A 23,134-nucleotide genomic window follows, 5' to 3' on the forward strand; every position below is an offset into this window, starting at 1 on the left:
CAGAACCAGGGGGGTCACAGTCTGAGGATTCGGGGGAGACCATTTAGGACGGAGATGAGGAGACATTTCTTCACCCGGTGAGCCTGTGGAATTCATTACCACAGGAAGTAGTTGATACCAAAACATTGAATGTATTCAAGAGGCGGCTGGATATAGCACTTGGGGGGAGGGGGGGGGGGGGCGAATGGGGTCAAAGGTTATGGGGAGAAAGCAGGATGAGGCTATTGAGTTGGATGAACATTGTCAGACAATACAGCAGGATATAGATAGGCTGGAACATTGGGCGGAGAAATGGCAGATGGAATTTAATCCGGATAAATGCGAAGTGATGCATTTCGGGAGATCTAATGTAAAGGGGAGCTATACAATAAATGGCAGAACCATCAGGAGTATAGACACACAGAGGGACTTGGGTGTACAAGTCTACAGATCCTTGAAGGTAGCAACACAGGTGGAGAAGGTGGTGAAGAAGGCATATGGTATGCTTCCCTTTATAGGACGGGGTATAGAGTATAAAAGCTGGAGTCTGATGTTGTAGCTGTATAGAACGCTGGTTAGGCCACATTTGGAATACTGCGTCCAGTTCTGGTCGCCACACTACCAGAAGGACGTGGGGGCTTTGGAGAGAGTGCAGAGAAGGTTTACCAGGATGTTGCCTGGTATGGAGGGTCTCAACTATGAGGAGAGATTGGGTAAACTGGGGTTGTTCTCCCTGGAAAGACGGAGGATGAGGGGCGACCTAATAGAGGTGTATAAAATTATGAAGGGCATAGATAGGGTGAACAGTGGGAAGCTTTTTCCCAGGTCGGAGGTGACGAACACAAGGGGTCACGGGTTCAAGGTGAGGGGGGGCAAGGTTCAACACAGATGTCAGGGGGACGTATTTTACACAGAGGGTGGTGGGGGCCTGGAATGCACTGCCAAGCAAGGTGATTGAGGCGGACACGCTGGGATCCTTTAAGACTTATCTAGATAGCCACATGAACAGACTGGGAATAGAGGAACGGTTGGTCTAGTTGGGCACGTGAGCGACACAGGCTTGGAGGGCCGAAGGGCCTGTTCCTGGGCTGTATTGTTCTTTGTTCTTTGATCAGCCATGATGGTGAAGAATGGCTCGAGGGGCTGAATGGCCTCCTCCTGCTCCTACCTTCTGTGTAACTTCTACACAAGTGGAAATAAGGCTACCTTCATGATTGGGAGATAGGTTGTTGTGATTTGGGCTGCCTGAGAGGTTTAATTGGAAGGGGTTCAGGGATATTCCAGGCACACAGTCTGTCTCTGGTGACTATAATGTGTGGGGGAGGGGCCGGAACCTTTGTTCGGCGCCCCGGGGACCGGCCGGACAGCCGAGGAAGGCGGACCCACCGGAAGTCGCCGCGTTCCGGAAGTCGCCGCGCTCCGGGTCCTTCCCTCCCCCGCCCCTCCTCACCTCCCGCCGCGGCCATGGCGTCCGCCGCCCTGCTCAAACCGCTGCTGCTCAACTTCCTCCTCACCGAGAGATGCTACGACCGCTTCTTCCTGGAGTTTAACCTGCTGGACGGTGAGGGGAGGGGGAAACAACCCGGCCGCCGCCGGCCGTCGGAGCGCGCGTGCGCGAACCCGCCCTCCCCGCCTGCCGCCGTCCGATTGGTCCATTCCAAGCCGCCGCGGCCAATCAGAAGGCGGGGAGGATGCTGGCGCGCTTTCCCATTGGTCCTCCGCGCTGTCAATCGGGCTCCTCGCTCCCCCCGCCCTCTTAAAGCAGCGATGTCCCTGATGAATTTATCGTCCTGGGATGGAAATTGTTCCAGCTGCTGGACTGTTGAAGTTTATTTTGTTAGTGTCACAAGTAAGGCTGACATTAACACTGCAATGAAGTTACTGTGAAAATCCCCCCTAGTCGCCACACTCCTGTTTGGGGTAACACTGAGGGAGAATTCAAGCACCCTAACCAGCACGTCTTTCGGACTGTGGGAGGAAACCGGAGCACCCGGAGGAAACCCACGCAGACACGGGGAGAACGTGCAGACTCCGCACAGACAGCGACCCGAGCCGGGAATCGAACCCAGGTCCCTGGCACAGTGAGGCAGCAGCGCTAACCCGCTGTGCTTCCCTAATGGGAGTATCATAGAATCATAGAAACCCTACAGTGCAGAAGGAGGCCATTCGGCCCATCGAGTCTGCACCGACCACAATCCCACCTAGGCCCTATCCCCACATATTTACCCGCTAATCCCTCTAACCTACGCATTTTAGGATTCTAAGGGGCAATTTTTTTTTTAAACCTGGCCAATCAACCTAACCCGCACATCTTTGGAGTTGGCACAGGAAAGATGGGCCGAATGGCTTATTCCTGCAGGACAAGATTCTGATCGGGAGACCCGCTGGAGGCTTAAATAAAAAAGTGAGGCTGGGAAGGACTCGACCCGTCTGGCAACACCTGCGGAGAGAGCAGCACAGTTATCATTTTCAAATCCGTATGACTCTTCAGAATATATTGGACTCCGAAGATTAAGTCTGTTTCTTGCCCCACAGCTCCTGGGCACACCTGCTATGTCCTTCCCAGCAGTTTCTGTTTTTATTTCAGTGGATAGCAGTTTTACCTCACAGTGCCAGGGACCCGGGTTCAGTTCAATTGCCCTGCCTGCAGCAGTGGTGGACTCGCCAACATTAAGGGCACTTAAATGGTTATTGGATAAACATATGGATGATATTGGAATAGTGTAGGTTGGAGGGGCTGTAGATTGGTTTCACTGGTCGGCGCAACATCGAGGGCTGAAGAACAAAGAACAATACAGCACAGGAACAGGCCCTTCGGCCCTCCAAGCCCGCGCCGCTCCCTGGTCCAAACTAGCCCATTCTTTTGCATCCCTCCATTCCCACTCCGTTCATGTGGCTATCTAGATAAGTCTTAAACGTTCCCAGTGTGTCCGCCTCCACCACCTTGCCTGGCAGCGCATTCCAGGCCCCCACCACCCTCTGTGTAAAATACGTCCTTCTGATATCTGTGTTAAACCCCCCCCCTCACCTTGAACCTATGACCCCTCGTGAACGTCACCACCGACCTGGGAAAAAGCTTCCCACCGTTCACCTTATCTATGCCTTTCATAATTTTATACACCTCTATTAGGTCACCCCTCATCCTCAGTCTTTCCAGTGAGAACAACCCCAGTTTACCCAATCTCTCCTTATAACTAAACCCTTCCATACCAGGCAACATCCTGGTAAACCTCCTCTGTACTCTCTCTAAAGCCTCCACGTCCTTCTGCTAGTGTGGCGACCAGAACTGGGCGCAGTATTTCAAATGCGGCCGAACCAACGTTCTATACAACCGCAACATCAGACCCCAACCTTTATACTCTATGCCCCGTCCTATAAAGGCAAGCATGCCATATGCCTTATGAAGGGCCTGTACTGCGCTGTAATGTTCTATGTTCTATTCCTCGGGTCACTGTCTGTGTGGAGTCCGCACATTCTCCCCGTGTCTGCGTGGGTTTCCTCCAGGAGCTCCGGTTTCCTCCCAGGCGGCGCAGGCATGCGGTGGGATCCCGCCCGAGCGTTCCCCTGCTCGGACGGAATTCCACATTGGCCCAAAGCCTCAACCCCCCCCCCCCCTCCTCGGGTGAGGTGCCCCACAGCCTGAGCCGCCTCGCGGAAATGTCCTCCGTGCCTTTTTCTACCGTGCGGAGGCGTTTCCTGTGCGGGCTGCTGCTGCACACCTTCCACTACCGCGTCCTCGCCCGTCGCCCGGATACACCTTGGCGGGCCTTGTTGCCGCCGGGCGGCGGAGGTCCCCACTGGAGGTCCCTCTACGGAGGGGTCTCCCCCAATTACATCGGGGACCTGGGGTGGAGGGTGATGCATGCAGCAGTTCCGCACAACCGTAGGATTCACTGGTTCACGGGCTCCGAAGACTGCCCTTTCTGCGGCCTTGTGGAGTCCGTGGACCATGTCTATGTTTTTGTCTTAGGCTGCACTCCCTTTTTGTTTTCCTAAAGAACCTTTTATCGATGTTTTGTTTGCACTTCAGTCCTGCGCTCCTGATCTACGGACACCCGGTGCGGAGAGGGGAGGGGAGGGATGGCGACCTCCTTGTGAACCTGCTCCTGGGCCTGGCGAAACGCGCCATTTACCGGTCCAGGCTGCGGGCGATCGAGGGGGCCGTCCATCCTGACTGTCTTCCCCTCTACCGCGGCTACGTCCGCGGCTGGGTGTCCCTGGAGAGGGAGCATGCGGTGTCCACGGGCGCGGTTGACGCCTTCCGCGCCCGTTGGGCACCGCAGGGGCTGGGGTGCGTTATAGACCCCGATAATCACATTTTAATTTGATGTCTTTAAGTTTCCTTTGTACTTTGATTTTTGTTGGGGCTGTTCCCCCTCCTTTTGGGGAGCTGCCCCTTTTACTTTGTCCTGACTTAATTTGAGTTTGTTCATTTAGTTTGACGTTAAAAGAGGCCAAAGATGTGCAGGTTACGTGGATTGGCCATGCTAAATTGCCCCTTAGTGTCCAAAGATGTGGAGGTTAGGTGGATTGGCCATGCTAAATTGCCCCTTAGTGTCCAAAGATGTGTAGGTTAGGTGGATTGGCCATGCTAAATTGCCCCTTAGTGGCCAAAGATGTGGAGGTCAGTGTGGATTGGCCATGCTAAATTGCCCCTTAGTGTCCAAAGATGTGCAGGTTAGGTGGATTGGCCATGCTAAATTGTCTCCTTAGTGTCCAAAGATGTGCAGGTTAGGGTGGATTGGCCATGCTAAATTGCCCCTTAGTGTCCAAAGATATGCAGGTTAGTGTGGATTGGCCATGCTAAATTGTCTCCTTAGTGTCCAAAGATGTGCAGGTCAGTGTGGATTGGCCATGCTAAATGCCCCTTAGTGTTTAAAGATGTGTAGGTTAGGGGGATTGGCCATGCTAAATTGCCCCTTAGTGTCCAAAGATGTGTAGGTTAGGTGGATTGGCCATGCTAAATTGTCCCCTTAGTGTCCAAAGATGTGTAGGTTAGGTGGATTGGCCATGCTAAATTGTCCCTTAGTGTCCGAAGATGTGTAGGTTAGGCGGATTGGCCATGCTAAATTGTCCCTTAGTGTCCAAAGATGTGCAGGTTAGGGTGGATTGGCCATGCTAAATTGCCCCTTAGTGTCCAAAGATATGCAGGTTAGTGTGGATTGGCCATGCTAAATTGCCCCTTAGTGTCCAAAGATGTGCAGGTTAGTGTGGATTGGCCATGCTAAATTGCCCCTTAGTGTCCAAAGATGTGTAGGTTAGGTGGATTGGCCATGCTAAATTGCCCCTTAGTGTCCAAAGATGTGCAGGTTAGGTGGATTGTCCCTTAGTGTCCAAAGATGTGCAGGTTAGGGTGGATTGGCCATGCTAAATTGCCCCTTAGTGTCCAAAGATGTGCAGGTTAGGTGGATTGGCCATGCTAAATTGTCTCCTTAGTGTCCAAAGATGTGCAGGTTAGGGTGGATTGGCCATGCTAAATTGCCCCTTAGTGTCCAAAGATGTGCAGGTCAGTGTGGATTGGCCATGCTAAATGCCCCTTAGTGTTTAAAGATGTGTAGGTTAGGGGGATTGGCCATGCTAAATTGCCCCTTAGTGTCCAAAGATGTGTAGGTTAGGTGGATTGGCCATGCTAAATTGTCCCCTTAGTGTCCAAAGATGTGTAGGTTAGGTGGATTGGCCATGCTAAATTGTCCCTTAGTGTCCGAAGATGTGTAGGTTAGGTGGATTGGCCATGCTAAATTGTCCCTTAGTGTCCAAAGATGTGCAGGTTAGGTGGATTGGCCGTGCTAAATTGTCCCTTAGTGTCCAAAGATGTGTAGGTTAGGTGGATTGGCCATGCTAACTTGTCCCTTAGTGTCCAAAGATGTGTAGGTTAGGTGGATTGGCCATGCTAAATGCCCCTTAGTGTTTAAAGATGTGTAGGTTAGGGGGATTGGCCATGCTAAATTGCCCCTTCGTGTCCAAAGATGTGTAGGTTAGGTGGATTGGCCATGCTAAATTGTCCCCTTAGTGTCCAAAGATGTGTAGGTTAGGTGGATTGGCCATGCTAAATTGTCCCTTAGTGTCCGAAGATGTGTAGGTTAGGTGGATTGGCCATGCTAAATTGTCCCTTAGTGTCCGAAGATGTGTAGGTTAGGTGGATTGGCCATGCTAAATTGTCCCTTAGTGTCCAAAGATGTGCAGGTTAGGTGGATTGGTCGTGCTAAATTGTCCCTTAGTGTCCAAAGATGTGTAGGTTAGGTGGATTGGCCATGCTAAATTGTCCCTTAGTGTCCAAAGATGTGTAGGTTAGGTGGATTGGCCAAGCTAAATTGTCCCTTAGTGTCCAAAGATGTGCAGGTTAGGTGGATTGGCCATGCTAAATTGCCCCTTAGTGTCCAAAGATGTGTGGGTTAGGTGGATTGGCCATGCTAAATTGCCCCTTAGTGTCCAAAGATGTGTGGGTTAGGTGGATTGGCCATGCTAAATTGTCCCTTAGTGTCCAAAGATGTGTAGGTTAGGTGGATTGGCCCTGCTAAATTGTCCCTTAGTGTCCAAAGATGTGCAGGTTAGGTGGATTGGCCATGCTAAATTGCCCCTTAGTGTCCAAAGATGTGTAGGTTAGGTGGATTGGCCATGCTAAATTGCCCCTTAGTGTCCAAAGATGTGCAGGTTAGGTGGATTGGCCATGCTAAATTGGCCCTTAGTGTCCAAAGATGTGCAGGTCAGTGTGGATTGGCCATGCTAAATTGCCCCTTAGTGTCCAAAGATGTGCAGGTTAGGTGGATTGGCCATGCTAAATTGTCTCCTTAGTGTCCAAAGATGTGCAGGTTAGGGTGGATTGGCCATGCTAAATTGCCCCTTAGTGTCCAAAGATATGCAGGTTAGTGTGGATTGGCCATGCTAAATTGCCCCTTAGTGTCCAAAGATGTGCAGGTTAGTGTGTATTGGCCATGCTAAATTGCCCCTTAGTGTCCAAAGATGTGCAGGTTAGGTGGATTGGCCATGCTAAATTGTCTCCTTAGTGTCCAAAGATGTGCAGGTTAGGGTGGATTGGCCATGCTAAATTGCCCCTTAGTGTCCAAAGATATGCAGGTTAGTGTGGATTGGCCATGCTAAATTGCCCCTTAGTGTCCAAAGATGTGCAGGTTAGTGTGGATTGGCCATGCTAAATTGTCTCCTTAGTGTCCAAAGATGTGCAGGTCAGTGTGGATTGGCCATGCTAAATGCCCCTTAGTGTTTAAAGATGTGTAGGTTAGGGGGATTGGCCATGCTAAATTGCCCCTTAGTGTCCAAAGATGTGTAGGTTAGGTGGATTGGCCATGCTAAATTGTCCCCTTAGTGTCCAAAGATGTGTAGGTTAGGTGGATTGGCCATGCTAAATTGTCCCTTAGTGTCCGAAGATGTGTAGGTTAGGCGGATTGGCCATGCTAAATTGTCCCTTAGTGTCCAAAGATGTGCAGGTTTGGTGGATTGGCCGTGCTAAATTGTCCCTTAGTGTCCAAAGATGTGCAGGTTAGGGTGGATTGGCCATGCTAAATTGCCCCTTAGTGTCCAAAGATATGCAGGTTAGTGTGGATTGGCCATGCTAAATTGCCCCTTAGTGTCCAAAGATGTGCAGGTTAGTGTGGATTGGCCATGCTAAATTGCCCCTTAGTGTCCAAAGATGTGCAGGTTAGGTGGATTGGCCATGCTAAATTGTCTCCTTAGTGTCCAAAGATGTGCAGGTTAGGGTGGATTGGCCATGCTAAATTGCCCCTTAGTGTCCAAAGATGTGCAGGTTAGTGTGGATTGGCCATGCTAAATTGTCTCCTTAGTGTCCAAAGATGTGCAGGTCAGTGTGGATTGGCCATGCTAAATTGTCCCTTAGTGTTTAAAGATGTGTAGGTTAGGGGGATTGGCCATGCTAAATTGCCCCTTAGTGTCCAAAGATGTGTAGGTTAGGTGGATTGGCCATGCTAAATTGTCCCCTTAGTGTCCAAAGATGTGTAGGTTAGGTGGATTGGCCATGCTAAATTGTCCCTTAGTGTCCGAAGATGTGTAGGTTAGGTGGATTGGCCATGCTAAATTGTCCCTTAGTGTCCAAAGATGTGTAGGTTAGGTGGATTGGCCATGCTAAATTGTCCCTTAGTGTCCAAAGATGTGTAGGTTAGGTGGATTGGCCATGCTAAATGCCCCTTAGTGTTTAAAGATGTGTAGGTTAGGGGGATTGGCCATGCTAAATTGCCCCTTAGTGTCCAAAGATGTGTAGGTTAGGTGGATTGGCCATGCTAAATTGTCCCTTAGTGTCCAAAGATGTGTAGGTTAGGTGGATTGGCCATGCTAAACTGTCCCTTAGTGTCCAAAGATGTGTAGGTTAGGGGGATTGGCCATGCTAAATTGCCCCTTAGTGTCCAAAGATGTGCAGGTTAGGTGGATTAATACGTAAGATCACAGGAATAGGGCCTGTGTGGGCTGCTCTGACGGAGAGTTGGTACAGATCCGATTGACCGAATGGTCTCTACCTGCACTGTAGGGATTCTACGATGATGAGGATCTCCAGCCTCTGCAGTAGTTTGCCTTTCCTGCACTGGGATCTGTGTTCATCAGAGAAAGAAAGATGCAAGCACGAGATGGTCAGTTGACTACATCTGAAGGACGGCCATTGTTGTGACACGCACAGCCCACGCAAGGGGAGGTGTCGGGATCCAACTCTGGACATGCAGCCAGGGGACAGGGGCTCTGGGAGTGAGGATCCCCCCCCCCCCCCCCCCCCCCCCCCCGCCTTCCTCCCACTTTCTGTGTTAGCTTATCACTCCACTGCCAGAGAGCTTGTCCAGGCTGTTGCCAGCTCTGCTGCCTCAGAGCGCCAGCGACCCAGGTTCGATTCCCGACTCGGGTCACTGTCTGAGCGCGTTCTCCCCGTGGGTTTCCCCCCGGGTGCTCCGGTTTCCTCCCACAGTCCGGAAGATGTGCCGGTTAGATGCTAAATTCTCCCTCCGCGTTACCCGAACAAGCGCCGGAGTGTGGGCGACTAAGGGATTTTCACAGTAACTTCATTGCAGTGTTAATGTAAGCCTACTTGTGACACGAATAAATAAGCTTTAAAACTTAGCCCCTGAGAATTAATCTTTGTGTACGTAGCTCTTTCAGTGGCGGTTTGGGGCAGGGGTCCCTCTGTGCAGATAAAACACTAACCCTTTTCCCGTCTCCATTCCTCTTTAGTTCCTTGTCTGAAACTTCTCCTCAGCAAGGTGTTGGGACTGGGCATCATTGCAGGATCTGTGATGGGTGAGTATGTCTACAACTGCTTAGAAACATAGAAACTAGAAGCAAGTGGAGGCAATTCATCCCTTCGAGCCTGTTCCAACTTTCATTTTGATTATCACGGATCATCAAATTCAATATCCTGATCCCCCCATTCCTTCCCATTTCCCTTGAGTTCATAACGTTTTATCCATCCCACAGTGCTGATTTTAATTTGATTTATTGTCACATGTATTAACACACAGTGAAAAGTATTGTTTCTTGCGCGTTATACAGACAAAGCATACCGTTCACAGAGAAGGAAAGGAGAGGGTGCAGAATGTAGTGTTACAGTCATAGCTAGGGTGTAGAGAAAGATCAACTTAATGCGAGGTAGGTCCATTCGAAAGTCTGACGGCAGCAGGGAAGAAGCTGTTCTAGAGTCGGTTGGTTCGTGACCTCCGACTTTTGTATCTTTTTCCCGACGGAAGAAGGTGGAAGAGAGAATGTTCAGGGTGTGAGGGGGTCCTTAATTATGCTGGCTGCTTTTCCCCGAGGCAGCGGGAAGTGTAGACAGGGTCAATGGATGGGAGGCTGGGTTTGCGTGATGGATTGGGCTACATTCACGACCCTTTTGTAGTTCCTTGCGGTCTTGGGCAGAGCAGGAGCCCCATACCAAGCTGTGATACAACCAGAAAGAATGCTTTCTATGGGGCATCTGTAAAAGTTGGTGAGAGTCGTAGCTGACATACCAAATTTCCTTAGCCTTCTGAGAAAGTAGTGGCGTTGGTGGGGCTTTCTTAACTATAGTGTCGGCGTGGGGGGGACCAGGACAGGTTGTTGGTGATCTGGACACCTAAAAACTTGAAGCTCTCGACCCTTTCTACTTCGTCCCCGTTGATGTAGACAGGGGCATGTTCTCCTTTACACTTCCTGAAGTCGATGACAATCTCCCTTGATTTACTGACATTGAGGGAGAGATTATTGTTGCCACACCAGTTCACCAGATTCTCTATCTCATTCCTGTACTCTGTCTCGTCATTGTTTGAGATCCGACCCACTACGGTGGAGTCGTCAGCAAACTTGAAAATCGAGTTGGAGGGGGATTTGGCCGCACAGTGATAGGTGTATAAGGAGGATAGTAGTGGGCTTTCTTAACTATAGTGTCGGCGTGGGGGGGGACCAGGACAGGTTGTTGGTGATCTGGACACCTTAACACTTGAAGCTCTCGACCCTTTCTACTTCGTCCCCGTTGATGTAGACAGGGTATGTCCTTCCCTGAAGGAGATGAAGGAGACCCGAATTGTATGCATGGCTCCAGATAAATGCGTGGGGTTACGGGGATAGGGTGTGGGCCTGGGTAAGAGCTGTTTCAGAGAGTGGGTGCACAATTGGGCTGAATGGCCTCCTCCTGCGCTGTAGGGATTCGATGGCCCTACGCAGTCTCTCTGTAAGTGACTCTAATGTACGTTATTTGCAGTGAAACTACCTCAGATTTTGAAGATCAAAAGAGCAAAGAGTACAGAAGGTTTGAGCTTTAAGTCTGTACTGCTGGAAATGTTATCCATCACTGGCTCCATGGTGTATGGTATCAGGAACCACTTCCCCTTCAGGTATCTTTCTCTGTGTTTCACGTGTGATTACTGTTATACAGCTTTAACTTAAACACCTTCCAAACATTCCAGTTTAAAGAGACAAGGTCAGTTATTCAAGTATTTCTTTATTTAACACTTCTTTACCAATTCAAACATAAACATTTGCAACTTATTAACTTTTTACTGAACTTTGACTGTAACCGAACATCAACTCTCAACTGAACTTTAACTCTTAAACTGCATACTAACTTTAATTAAATATCAACTTTAACTAAACGTCAACTGTAACTATTTAACTGAAAATAGATACCACCGAGTTTAGGAAAATCTTGGGCCAAGAAATGTCCTCGATGTAGAATCTATCTTCTTCTTCCCTGAAGCATCCTTCAGGGCACAGGTCTTGCTGCGATGGTTGGTCTCCGAGTTATCGCTGCCAAACAAAGGACTGGCATGTCTTTTATTCACAGTTCTCCACTCGCTTTCTCGGTCATCCAGCCAATTGTGTCACCAGAAACTGATCACATGGCTTGAACATCCAGTGAAATTACTTTTGAATGAAGCCATTGCACTTAGTTCATTTGACATGTACCACACACAGCGGCCATAAAAGTCTGAGCCTCACTGTCTCAGTTAATGTAAACAACTTCCCTTATCTGGGAAGCTTCAGATCACAGCTCCCAGACCAGAACAACTTTACGACCTGCATCTATAATTTAAACTATAAGTTGACCGAAAACTCCCAAGATGCTTAGCTCTCAGCCAGAACAGCCATTTTGAAGCCGCTATTGCCATTACTGTGGTTAAATTATCGTTGTAGCCGTTCTTTCTCCGTCCACATTACATCGAGCATAGAGCACAGGAACAGGCCAATCGGCCCATCTGTGCTGGTATTTCTGCTCCACACCAGCCTCCTCCCATCTCACCCTATTAGCATATCCTTTTATTCATTTCCCCTTCATGTGTTTATCCAGCTTTCCCCCTTTAAATGTCTCGATATTACTCACCTCGACCACTCCCCGTGGGAGCGAGTTCCACATTCTCCCCACTCCCCCGTGGGAGCGAATCCCACATTCTCCCCACTCCCCGTGGGAGCGAGTTCCACATTCTCCCCACTCCCCCGTGGGAGCGAATCCCACATTCTCCCCACTCCCCGTGGGAGCGAGTCCCACATTCTACCCCACTCCCCGTGGGAGCGAGTTCCACATTCTCCCTCACTCCCCGTGGGAGCGAGTTCCACATTCTCCCCACTCCCCGTGGGAGCGGGTTCCACATTCTCCCCCACTCCCCGTGGGAGCGAGGCCCACATTCTCCCCCACTCCCCATGGCAGCGGGTTCCACATTCTCCCCCACTCCCCGTGGGAGCGAGTCCCACATTCTCCCCCACTCCCCGTGGGAGCGAGTCCCACATTCTCTCCCACTCCCCGTGGGAGCGAGTCCCACATTCTCCCTCACTCCCTGTGGGACCGAGTCCCACATTCTCCCTCACTCCCTGTGGGACCGAGTCCCACATTCTCTCCCACTCCCCGTGGGAATGAGTCCCACATTCTCCCCGGTGTGGCACTCCCTCAGCACTGACCCTCTGACAGTGCGGCACTCCCTCAGCACTGACCCTCTGACAGTGCAGCACTCCCTCAGCACTGACCCTCTGACAGTGCGGCACTCCCTCAGCACAGACCCTCTGACAGTGCGGCACTCTCTCAGTACTGACCCTCTGACAGTGCGGCCCTCTGACAGTGCGGCACTCTCTCAGTACTGACCCACTGACAGTGCGGCACTCCCTCAGCACTGACCCTCTGACAGTGCGGCGCTCCCTCAGTACTGACCCTCTGACAGTGCGGCACTCCCTCAGCACTGACCCTCTGACAGTGCGGCACTCCCTCAGCACTGACCCTCTGACAGTGCGGCACTCCCTCAGCACTGACCCTCTGACAGTGCGGCACTCCCTCAGCACTGACCCTCTGACAGTGCGGCACTCCCTCAGCACTGACCCTCTGACGGTGCGGCACTCCCTCAGCACTGACCCTCTGACAGTGCGGCGCTCCCTCAGCACTGACCCTCTGACAGTGCGGCACTCCCTCAGCACTGACCCTCTGACAGTGCGGCACTCCCTCAGCACTGACCCTCTGACAGTGCGGCACTCCCTCAGCACTGACCCTCTGACAGTGCGGCACTCCCTCAGCACTGACCCTCTGACAGTGCGGCACTCCCTCGGTACTGACCCTCTGACAGTGCAGCACTCCCTCAGCACTGACCCTCTGACAGTGCGGCGCTCCCTCAGCACTGACCCTCTGACAGTGCGGCACTCCCTCAGCACTGACCCTCTGACAGTGCGGCACTCCCTCAGCACTGACCCTCTGACAGTGCGGCACTCCCTCAGCACTGACCCTCTGACAGTGCGGCACTCCCTCAGCACTGACCCTCTGACAGTGCGGCACTCCCTCAGCACTGACCCTCTGACAGTGCGGCACTCCCTCAGCACTGACCCTCTGACAGTGCGGCACTCCCTCAGCACTGACCCTCTGACAGTGCGGCACTCCCTCAGCACTGACCCTCTGACAGTGCGGCACTCCCTCAGCACTGACCCTCTGACAGTGCGGCACTCCCTCAGTACTGACCCTCTGACAGTGCGGCACTCCCTCAGTACTGACCCTCTGACAGTGCGGCACTCCCTCAGTACTGACCCTCTGACAGTGCGGCACTCCCTCAGTACTGACCCTCTGACAGTGCGGCACTCCCTCAGCACTGACCCTCTGACAGTGCGGCACTCCCTCAGCACTGACCCTCTGACAGTGCGGCACTCCCTCAGCACTGACCCTCTGACAGTGCGGCACTCCCTCAGTACTGACCCTCTGACAGTGCGGCTGTGTGCTGGTGTTGGATAGAGTGTCACATCCTCTGTTGAGGAAGTGTGTGGGGCACGTTCACACCGTTCCGCTGCTGACTATCGTTCTTCCTCTTTCCAGCTCCTGGGGTGAGGCCCTTTTCCTGATGCTGCAGACTTTGACGATTGCCTTCCTTATTCAACGTTATGGTGGCAGGACAGATAAAGGTACCAGAAACCGAGCTGTGCTCTCCACATAAACACAGGGGCTGCCAGAGCAGGTCAGAGGCTGGGAATCCTGCGGTGAGTAACTCACCTCCTGACTCCCCCCCCCCCCCCCCCAAAGCCTGTCCACCATCTACAAGGACACAAGTCAGGAGTGTGATGGAACACTCCCCACTCGCCTGGATGGGAGCGGCTCCAAGAAGCTCGACACCATCCAGGACAAAGCAGCCCCGCTTGATTGTCCCCCCATCCACAAACACCCACTCCCTCCACCACCGACGCTCAGTAGCAGCGCGTGTCCCATCTACAAGATGCACCGCAGTGACTCACCAAGGCTCCTTAGGCAGCACCTTCCAAACCCAGAACCTCGGCCATCTAGAGGGACAAGGGCCGCAGATACCTGGGAACGCCCCCACCTGGAGGTTCCCTCTCCGAGCCACTCACCATCCTGACTTGGAAACATATCGGCCGTTCCTTCACTGTCGCTGGGTCAAAATCCTGGAATTCCCTCCCTAACGGCATTGTGGGTCAACCCACAGCACGGGGACTGCAGCGATTCAAGGCGGCGGCTCATCACCACCTTCTCAAGGGGCAACTAGGGATGGGCAAGAAATGCTGGGCCCAGCCGGCGACGCCCATGTCCCACCAATGAATTTTAAAGATTGTACCCGCCTCTACTACTGCCTCTGGCAGCTTGTTCCAGACACTCTGTGTGAAAAAATCGCCCCTCTGGACACCATCTAAAATGATTAAGGATGGTTGGAGATTGGAATAGTGCGTCGTTAGAGAGTTTAAAATAGTTAGAGTTTGAGAAGCATAGAACGAGAGTAAAAGATAGAATTGGAAGGTATGCTGGGAACAGCTTGCAGGAAGTGCCATCTTGACTCCCAAAGGTGGCACAGTGGGCACAGCGGGTTGGCACCGCTGCCTCACAGCGCCAGGGACCCGGGTTCAATTCCGGCCTCGGGTCACTGTCTCTGCAGAGTCTGCACGTTCTCCCCGTGTCTGCGTGGGTTTCCTCCGGGTGCTCCGGCCACAGTCCGAAGATAGAAACAGAGAAGATAGGAGCAGGAGGAGGCCATTCGGCCCTTCGAGCCTGCTCCCCCATTCATCACCACCATGGCTGATCGTCCAACTCAATAGCCTCATCCTGCTTTCTCCCCATAACCTTTGATCCCATTCGCCCCCAAGTGCGATATCCAGCCGCCTCTTGAATACATTAGATGTGTGGGCTCGATGGATTGGCCATGCTAAATTGTTCCTTAGTGTCCAAAGATGTGTAGGTTAGGTGGATTGGCCATGCTAAATTGTTCCTTAGTGTCCAAAGATGTGTAGGTTAGGTGGATTGGCTATGCTAAATTGTCCCTTAGTGTCCAAAGATGTGCAGGTTAGGTGGATTGGCCATGCTAAATTGTTCCTTAGTGTCCAAAGATGTGTAGGTTAGGTGGATTGGCTATGCTAAATTGTTCCTTAGTGTCCAAAGATGTGCAGGTTAGGTGGATTGGCCATGCTAAATTGTCCCTTAGTGTCCAAAGATGTGCAGGTTAGGTGGATTGGCCATGCTAAATTGTTCCTTAGTGTCCAAAGCTGTGTAGGTTAGGCGGATTGCCCATGCTAAATTGTCCCATAGTGTCCAAAGATGTGCAGGTTAGGTGGATTGGCCATGCTAAATTGCCCTTAGTGTCCAAAGATGTGCGGGTTAGGTGGATTGGCCATGCTAAATTGCCCTTAGTGTCCAAAGATGTGCGGGTTAGGTGGATTGGCCATGCTAAATTGTCCCTTAGTGTCCAAAGATGTGCAGGTTAGGGGGATTGGCCATGCTAAATTGTCCCTTAGTGTCCAAAGATGTGCAGGTTAGGTGGATTGGCCATGCTAAATTGTTCCTTAGTGTCCAAAGATGTGCGGGTTAGGTGGATTGGCCATGCTAAATTGTTCCTTAGTGTCCAAAGCTGTGTAGGTTAGGTGGATTGGCCATGCTAAATTGTTCCTTAGTGTCCAAAGCTGTGTAGGTTAGGGGGATTGGCCATGCTAAATTGCCCCTTAGTGTCCAAAGATGTGCAGGTTAGGTGGGATTAGCCATAGTGTGGGGTCATGGGGATAGGGAGGGGGTCTGGGTAAAATGTTCTGTCGGACAGTCGGTGCAGACGTGATGGGCCCAATGGCCTCGTCTGCACCATCGGGATCCTATGATCACAGCCGTGACTAAAAGTGAGTGGTCACTCAGTCGGACACGGTTTGGGACACTGGCATCCGTGTCCTTTGACCTGTGTTTTAGACAGTGAGCGGATGCCCTCTCTGCTGTGTGGGGGGCGGAGGGGGGGTTGTGTGTGTGTGTGTGGGGGGTGGGGGGGGGTGGTCGGGGCCGCTTGTTGATAGAGGGTGCGCGTTAATCTCTCTCCCCTCTCTCCCTCCCAGGTGTGATGTGTCTGCTGCTTTACTTCTCCATGCTTAGTGTTTTGCTGTCACCTTTGACCCCCTTGGTGGGCGTGACCTTCCTTCAGGCCCTCAACATGCCAGCGATCATTGTCAGCCGGGTAAGTAACTGCCCCCTTGGACAGAGCGGCCGTAATCCCTCCCCCAGCGCCACTCTCCAGCCCAGGACGTCCCAAACCAGGTTCGCAGCCGGTGACGTGTTTCCGAAAACTGGTCGCTGCTGCATTGTGGGAAACGCAGCAGCTAATTTACACAGCAAGATCCCACAATGTTAGTGTGACAGCGATCCCAGGTCACCTGTTTATTTGTGATCTTGGTCCAGGGATACTGGCACCTCTGACAGTGCGGCACTCCCTCAGCACTGACCCTCTGACAGTGCGGTGCTCCCTCAGCACTGACCCTCTGACAGTGCGGCACTCCCTCAGCACTGACCCTCTGACAGTGCGGTGCTCCGTCAGCACTGACCCTCTGACAGTGCGGCACTCCCTCAGCACTGACCCTCTGACAGTGCAGCACTCCCTCAGCACTGACCCTCTGACAGTGCAGCACTTCCTCAGCACTGACCCTCTGACAGTGCGGCACTCCCTCAGCACTAACCCTCTGACAGTGCAGCACTCCCTCAGCACTGACCCTCTGACAGTGCGGCACTCCCTCAGCACTGACCCTCTGACAGTGCGGCACTCCCTCAGCACTGACCCTCTGACAGTGCAGCACTCCCTCAGCACTGACCCTCTGACAGTGCGGCGCTCCCTCAGCACTGACCCTCTGACAGTGCGGCACTCCCTCAGCACTGACCCTCTGACAGTGCAGCACTCCCTCAGCACTGACCCTCTGACAGTGCGGCACTCCCTCAGCACTGACCCTCTGACAGTGCGGCACTCCCTCAGCACTGACCCTCTGACAGTGCGGCACTCCCTCAGCACTGACCCTCTGACAGTGCGGCGCTCCCTCAGCACTGACCCTCTGACAGTGCGGTGCTCCCTCAGCACTGACCCTCTGACAGTGCGGCACTCCCTCAGCACTGACCCTCTGACAGTGCGGTGCTCCGTCAGCACTGACCCTCTGACAGTGCGGCACTCCCTCAGCACTGACCCTCTGACAGTGCAGCACTCCCTCAGCACTGACCCTCTGACAGTGCAGCACTTCCTCAGCACTGACCCTCTGACAGTGCGGCACTCCCTCAGCACTAACCCTCTGACAGTGCAGCACTCCCTCAGCACTGACCCTCTGACAGTGCGGCACTCCCTCAGCACTGACCCTCTGACAGTGCGGCACTCCCTCAGCACTGACCCTCTGACAGTGCAGCACTCCCTCAGCACTGACCCTCTGACAGTGCGGCGCTCCCTCAGCACTGACCCTCTGACAGTGCGGCACTCCCTCAGCACTGACCCTCTGACAGTGCAGCACTCCCTCAGCACTGACCCTCTGACAGTGCGGCACTCCCTCAGCACTGACCCTCTGACAGTGCGGCACTCCCTCAGCACTGACCCTCTGACAGTGCGGCACTCCCTCAGCACTGACCCTCTGACAGTGCGGCGCTCCCTCAGCACTGACCCTCTGACAGTGCGGCGTTCCCTCAGCACTGATCCTCTGACAGTGCGGCACTCCATCAGCACTGACCCTCTGACAGTGCAGAGCTCCCTCGGCACTGATCCTCTGACAGTGCGGCACTCCCTCAGCACTGACCCTCTGACAGTGCGGCACTCCCTCAGTACTGACTCTCTGACAGTGCGGCACTCCCTCAGCACTGACCCTCTGACAGTGCGGCACTCCCTCAGCACTGACCCTCTGACAGTGCGGCACTCCCTCAGCACTGACCCTCTGACAGTGCGGTGCTCCCTCAGCACTGACCCTCTGACAGTGCGGCACTCCCTCAGCACTGACCCTCTGACAGTGCGGCACTCCCTCAGCACTGACCCTCTGACAGTGCGGCGCTCCCTCAGCACTGACCCTCTGACAGTGCGGCGTTCCCTCAGCACTGATCCTCTGACAGTGCGGCACTCCATCAGCACTGACCCTCTGACAGTGCAGAGCTCCCTCGGCACTGATCCTCTGACAGTGCGGCACTCCCTCAGCACTGACCCTCTGACAGTGCGGCACTCCCTCAGTACTGACTCTCTGACAGTGCGGCACTCCCTCAGCACTGACCCTCTGACAGTGCGGCACTCCCTCAGCACTGACCCTCTGACAGTGCGGCACTCCCTCAGCACTGACCCTCTGACAGTGCGGTGCTCCCTCAGCACTGACCCTCTGACAGTGCGGCACTCCCTCAGCACTGACCCTCTGACAGTGCAGCACTCCCTCAGCACTGACCCTCTGACAGTGCAGCACTTCCTCAGCACTGACCCTCCTGACAGTGCGGCACTCCCTCAGCACTAACCCTCTGACAGTGCAGCACTCCCTCAGCACTGACCCTCTGACAGTGCGGCACTCCCTCAGCACTGACCCTCTGACAGTGCGGCACTCCCTCAGCACTGACCCTCTGACAGTGCAGCACTCCCTCAGCACTGACCCTCCTGACAGTGCGGCGCTCCCTCAGCACTGACCCTCTGACAGTGCGGCACTCCCTCAGCACTGACCCTCTGACAGTGCAGCACTCCCTCAGCACTGACCCTCTGACAGTGCGGCACTCCCTCAGCACTGACCCTCTGACAGTGCGGCACTCCCTCAGCACTGACCCTCTGACAGTGCGGCACTCCCTCAGCACTGACCCTCTGACAGTGCGGCGCTCCCTCAGCACTGACCCTCTGACAGTGCGGCGTTCCCTCAGCCACTGATCCTCTGACAGTGCGGCACTCCATCAGCACTGACCCTCTGACGGTGCAGAGCTCCCTCGGCACTGATCCTCTGACAGTGCGGCACTCCCTCAGCACTGACCCTCTGACAGTGCGGCACTCCCTCAGTACTGACTCTCTGACAGTGCGGCACTCCCTCAGCACTGACCCTCTGACAGTGCGGCACTCCCTCAGCACTGACCCTCTGACAGTGCGGCACTCCCTCAGCACTGACCCTCTGACAGTGCGGCACTCCCTCAGCACTGACCCTCTGACAGTGCGGCACTCCCTCAGCACTGACCCTCTGACAGTGCGGCACTCCCTCAGCACTGACCCTCTGACAGTGCGGCACTCCCTCAGCACTGACCCTCTGACAGTGCGGCACTCCCTCAGCACTGACCCTCTGACAGTGCGGCACTCCCTCAGCACTGACCCTCTGACAGTGCGGCACTCCCTCAGCACTGACCCTCTGACAGTGCGGCACTCCCTCAGCACTGACCCTCTGACAGTGCGGCACTCCCTCAGCACTGACCCTCTGACAGTGCGGCACTCCCTCAGCACTGACCCTCTGACAGTGCGGCACTCCCTCAGCACTGACCCTCTGACAGTGCGGCACTCCCTCAGCACTGACCCTCTGACAGTGCGGCACTCCCTCAGCACTGACCCTCTGACAGTGCGGCACTCCCTCAGCACTGACCCTCTGGCAGTGCGGCACTCCCTCAGCACTGACCCTCTGACAGTGCGGCACTCCTCAGCACTGACCCTCAGACAGTGCGGCACTCCCTCAGCACTGACCCTCTGACAGTGATGCGGGGGGGGTTAGTAATTGGAAGGTGGGGGATGTTCGGGGTGTGATTCAAACTCTGACTCCGGGTAATGTTTCGGTTCCGCAGCTGATTCAGATCCTCACGAACTATCGGAATGGACACACGGGCCAGCTGTCCGCTCTCACAGTCTTCCTCCTGTTCGGGGGCTCTCTGGCAAGAATCTTCACCTCCATCCAGGTCAGTGTGTGGTTTCAGTCTGACCCCCCGCCCCCACACCTACCGCCCCCCCCCCCCACACCTACCGCCTCCCCACACCCACACCTACCGCCCCCCCACACCCACACCTACCGCCCCCCCACACACCTACCGCCCCCCCACACCTACCGCCCCCCCCCACACCTACCGCCTCCCCACACCCACACCTACCGCCCCCCCACACCCACACCTACCGCCCCCCCACACACCTACCGCCCCCCCACACCTACCGCCCCCCCCCCACACCTACCGCCTCCCCACACCCACACCTACCGCCCCCCCACACCCACACCTACCGCCCCCCCACACACCTACCGCCCCCCCACACACCTACCGCCCCCCCACACCTACCGCCCCCCCCCACACCTACCGCCCCCCCCCCACACCTACCGCCCCCCCCCACACCTACCGCCCCCCCCCCCACACCTACCGCCCCCCCCCACACCTACCGCCCCCCCCACACCTACCGCCCCCCCCCCCACACCTACCGCCCCCCCCACACCTACCGCCCCCCCCCCACACCTACAGCCCCCCCCCACACCTACCGCCCCCCCCCACACCTACCGCCCCCCCCCCACACCTACCGCCCCCCCCACACCTACCGCCCCCCCCCCACACCTACCGCCCCCCCCCCCACACCTACCGCCCCCCCCACACCTACCGCCCCCCCCCCACACCTACCGCCCCCCCACACCCACACCTACCGCCCCCCCCCACACCTACCGCCCCCCCACACCCACACCTACCGCCCCCCACACCTACCGCCCCCCCCCACACCTACCGCCCCACCCCCACACCTACCGCCCCCCCCCCCACACCTACCGCCCCCCCCCACACCTACCGCCCCCCCCACACCTACCGCCCCCCCCCCCCCCACACCTACCGCCCCCCCACACCTACCGCCCCCCCCCACCACCTACCGCCCCCCCCCACACCTACCGCCCCCCCCCACACCTACCGCCCCCCCCCCCCCACACCTACCGCCCCCCCCCACACCTACCGCCCCCCCCCCACACCTACCGCCCCCCCCACACCTACCGCCCCCCCACACCCACACCTACCGCCCCCCCCCCACACCAACCGCCCCTTTCCTCGCTACACGCATCCCGAAGAGCATAGAATCTCCACTGCCCTCGTAACTTTCTAATACACCCTTCACACAAACACACTGTCACCCAGACTGGCGCGCGCACAGACTGGCACGCGCGCGCACAGGCGCACAGACTGGCACGCGCACAGACTGGCACGCGCACAGACTGGCACGCGCACAGACTGGCGCGCGCACAGGCGCACAGACTGGCACGCGCACAGACTGGCGCGCGCGCGCACAGGCGCACAGACTGGCACGCGCGCGCACAGACTGGCACGCGCGCGCACAGACTGGCACGCGCGCGCACAGACTGGCACGCGCACGCACAGACTGGCACGCGCGCGCGCACAGGCGCACAGACTGGCACGCGCACAGACTGGCGCGCGCACAGACTGGCACGCGCGCGCACAGGCGCACAGACTGGCACGCGCACAGGCGCACAGACTGGCACGCACACATGCGCACAGACTGGCACGCACACAGACTGGCACACGCACAGACTGGCACGCGCACAGGCGCACAGACTGGCACGCGCACAGGCGCACAGACTGGCACGCGCACAGGTGCACAGACTGGCACGCACACATGCGCACAGACTGGCACGCACACAGACTGGCACACGCACAGACTGGCACGCACACATGCGCACAGACTGGCACGCACACAGACTGGCACGCACACATGCGCACAGACTGGCACGTGCACACGCGCACAGACTGGCACGCGCACAGACTGGCACGTGCACAGGCGCACAGACTGGCACGCGCACAGACTGGCACGCGCACAGACTGCACGGACACATGCGCACAAACTGGCACGCGCACAGACTGGCACGTGCACAGACTGGCACGTGCACAGACTGGCACGTGCACAGACTGGCACGGACACATGCGCACAGACTGGCACGCGCACAGACTGGCACACGCAGACTCTCCCTCACGTTGACACTTTCCTCTGGTCAGGGCAGCCCTGTCGCTTCGCTCGGTCCGAAAAGAAAGTCTGAGCCGGTCTGACAGCCTCCTCTGCCAGTCTAGCCCAGGACCAGTCACACCGTCCTGGGAATTAACCGTCTCTATTCCTTGTGTTTCTCTCCTCAGGAGACAGGTGACCAGTTGATGATTCTCACCTATGTGGTGGCTTCATCCTTTAACGGAGTGATTGCGAGTCAGGTTCTGTATTACTGGAAAGTCACCGCCCACAAAGACCAGAAAACCGATTAACCCGAACACCACCAGCAAACCCAGCGACAGAGAACAGCTCAGTGTCACACCCAGCTCACCGTTACACCCCCCCAACTCCCTCCCCAGCCCCCTACACCCCCCCCTCCCCCACACACACACACCCCCACACACACCCCCCCTCCCCCCACACACACACACACCCCCACACACAACCCCCCAACTCCCTCCCCAGCCCCCTACACACCCCCCTCCCCCACACACACACCCCCACACACACACCCCCAACTCCCTCCCCAGCCCCCTACACCCCCCCCTCCCCCACACACACACCCCCACACACACACCCCCAACTCCCTCCCCAGCCCCCTACACCCCCCCCCCCTCCCCCCCACACACACACACACACCCCCACACACAACCCCCCAACTCCCTCCCAGCCCCTACACACCCCCCCCTCCCCCACACACACACCCCCACACACAACCCCCCAACTCCCTCCCAGCCCCTACACACCCCCCTCCCCCCCACACACACACACCCCCACACACACCCCCCCAACTCCCTCCCCAGCCCCCTACACACCCCCCTCCCCCCCCACACACACACCCCCCCACACACACCCCCCCAACTCCCTCCCCAGCCCCCTACACACACCACCAACTCCCACACACACTCTCTCACTCTCTCACTCTCTCACTCTCTCACACTCTCACACTCTCACACTCACTCTCTCACTCTCTCACTCTCCTCACTCTCTCACTCTCTCACTCCTCTCCCACTCCTCTCCCACTCTCTCCACACACGCTCTCA

At 55.6% G+C, this 23,134-nt stretch overlaps 1 protein-coding gene across 1 annotated transcript; it reads left to right on the forward strand.

The window, feature by feature from the left end:
• Window positions 1–1,383: 1,383 nt before the first annotated feature.
• mpdu1b (mannose-P-dolichol utilization defect 1b) lies at window positions 1,384–22,514 on the forward strand. Its single transcript, XM_078208179.1, has 7 exons — window positions 1,384–1,540; window positions 9,163–9,228; window positions 10,664–10,796; window positions 13,742–13,827; window positions 16,240–16,358; window positions 19,925–20,035; window positions 22,241–22,514. The coding sequence occupies exons 1-7, from the start codon at window positions 1,444–1,446 to the stop codon at window positions 22,361–22,363; spliced, it is 735 nt and encodes a 244-aa protein (XP_078064305.1). The 5' UTR covers window positions 1,384–1,443; the 3' UTR covers window positions 22,364–22,514.
• Window positions 22,515–23,134: the final 620 nt, after the last annotated feature.

The sequence above is a fragment of the Mustelus asterias genome, unplaced genomic scaffold, assembly GCF_964213995.1.
Source record: "Mustelus asterias unplaced genomic scaffold, sMusAst1.hap1.1 HAP1_SCAFFOLD_3274, whole genome shotgun sequence".
NCBI lineage: Eukaryota > Metazoa > Chordata > Chondrichthyes > Carcharhiniformes > Triakidae > Mustelus > Mustelus asterias.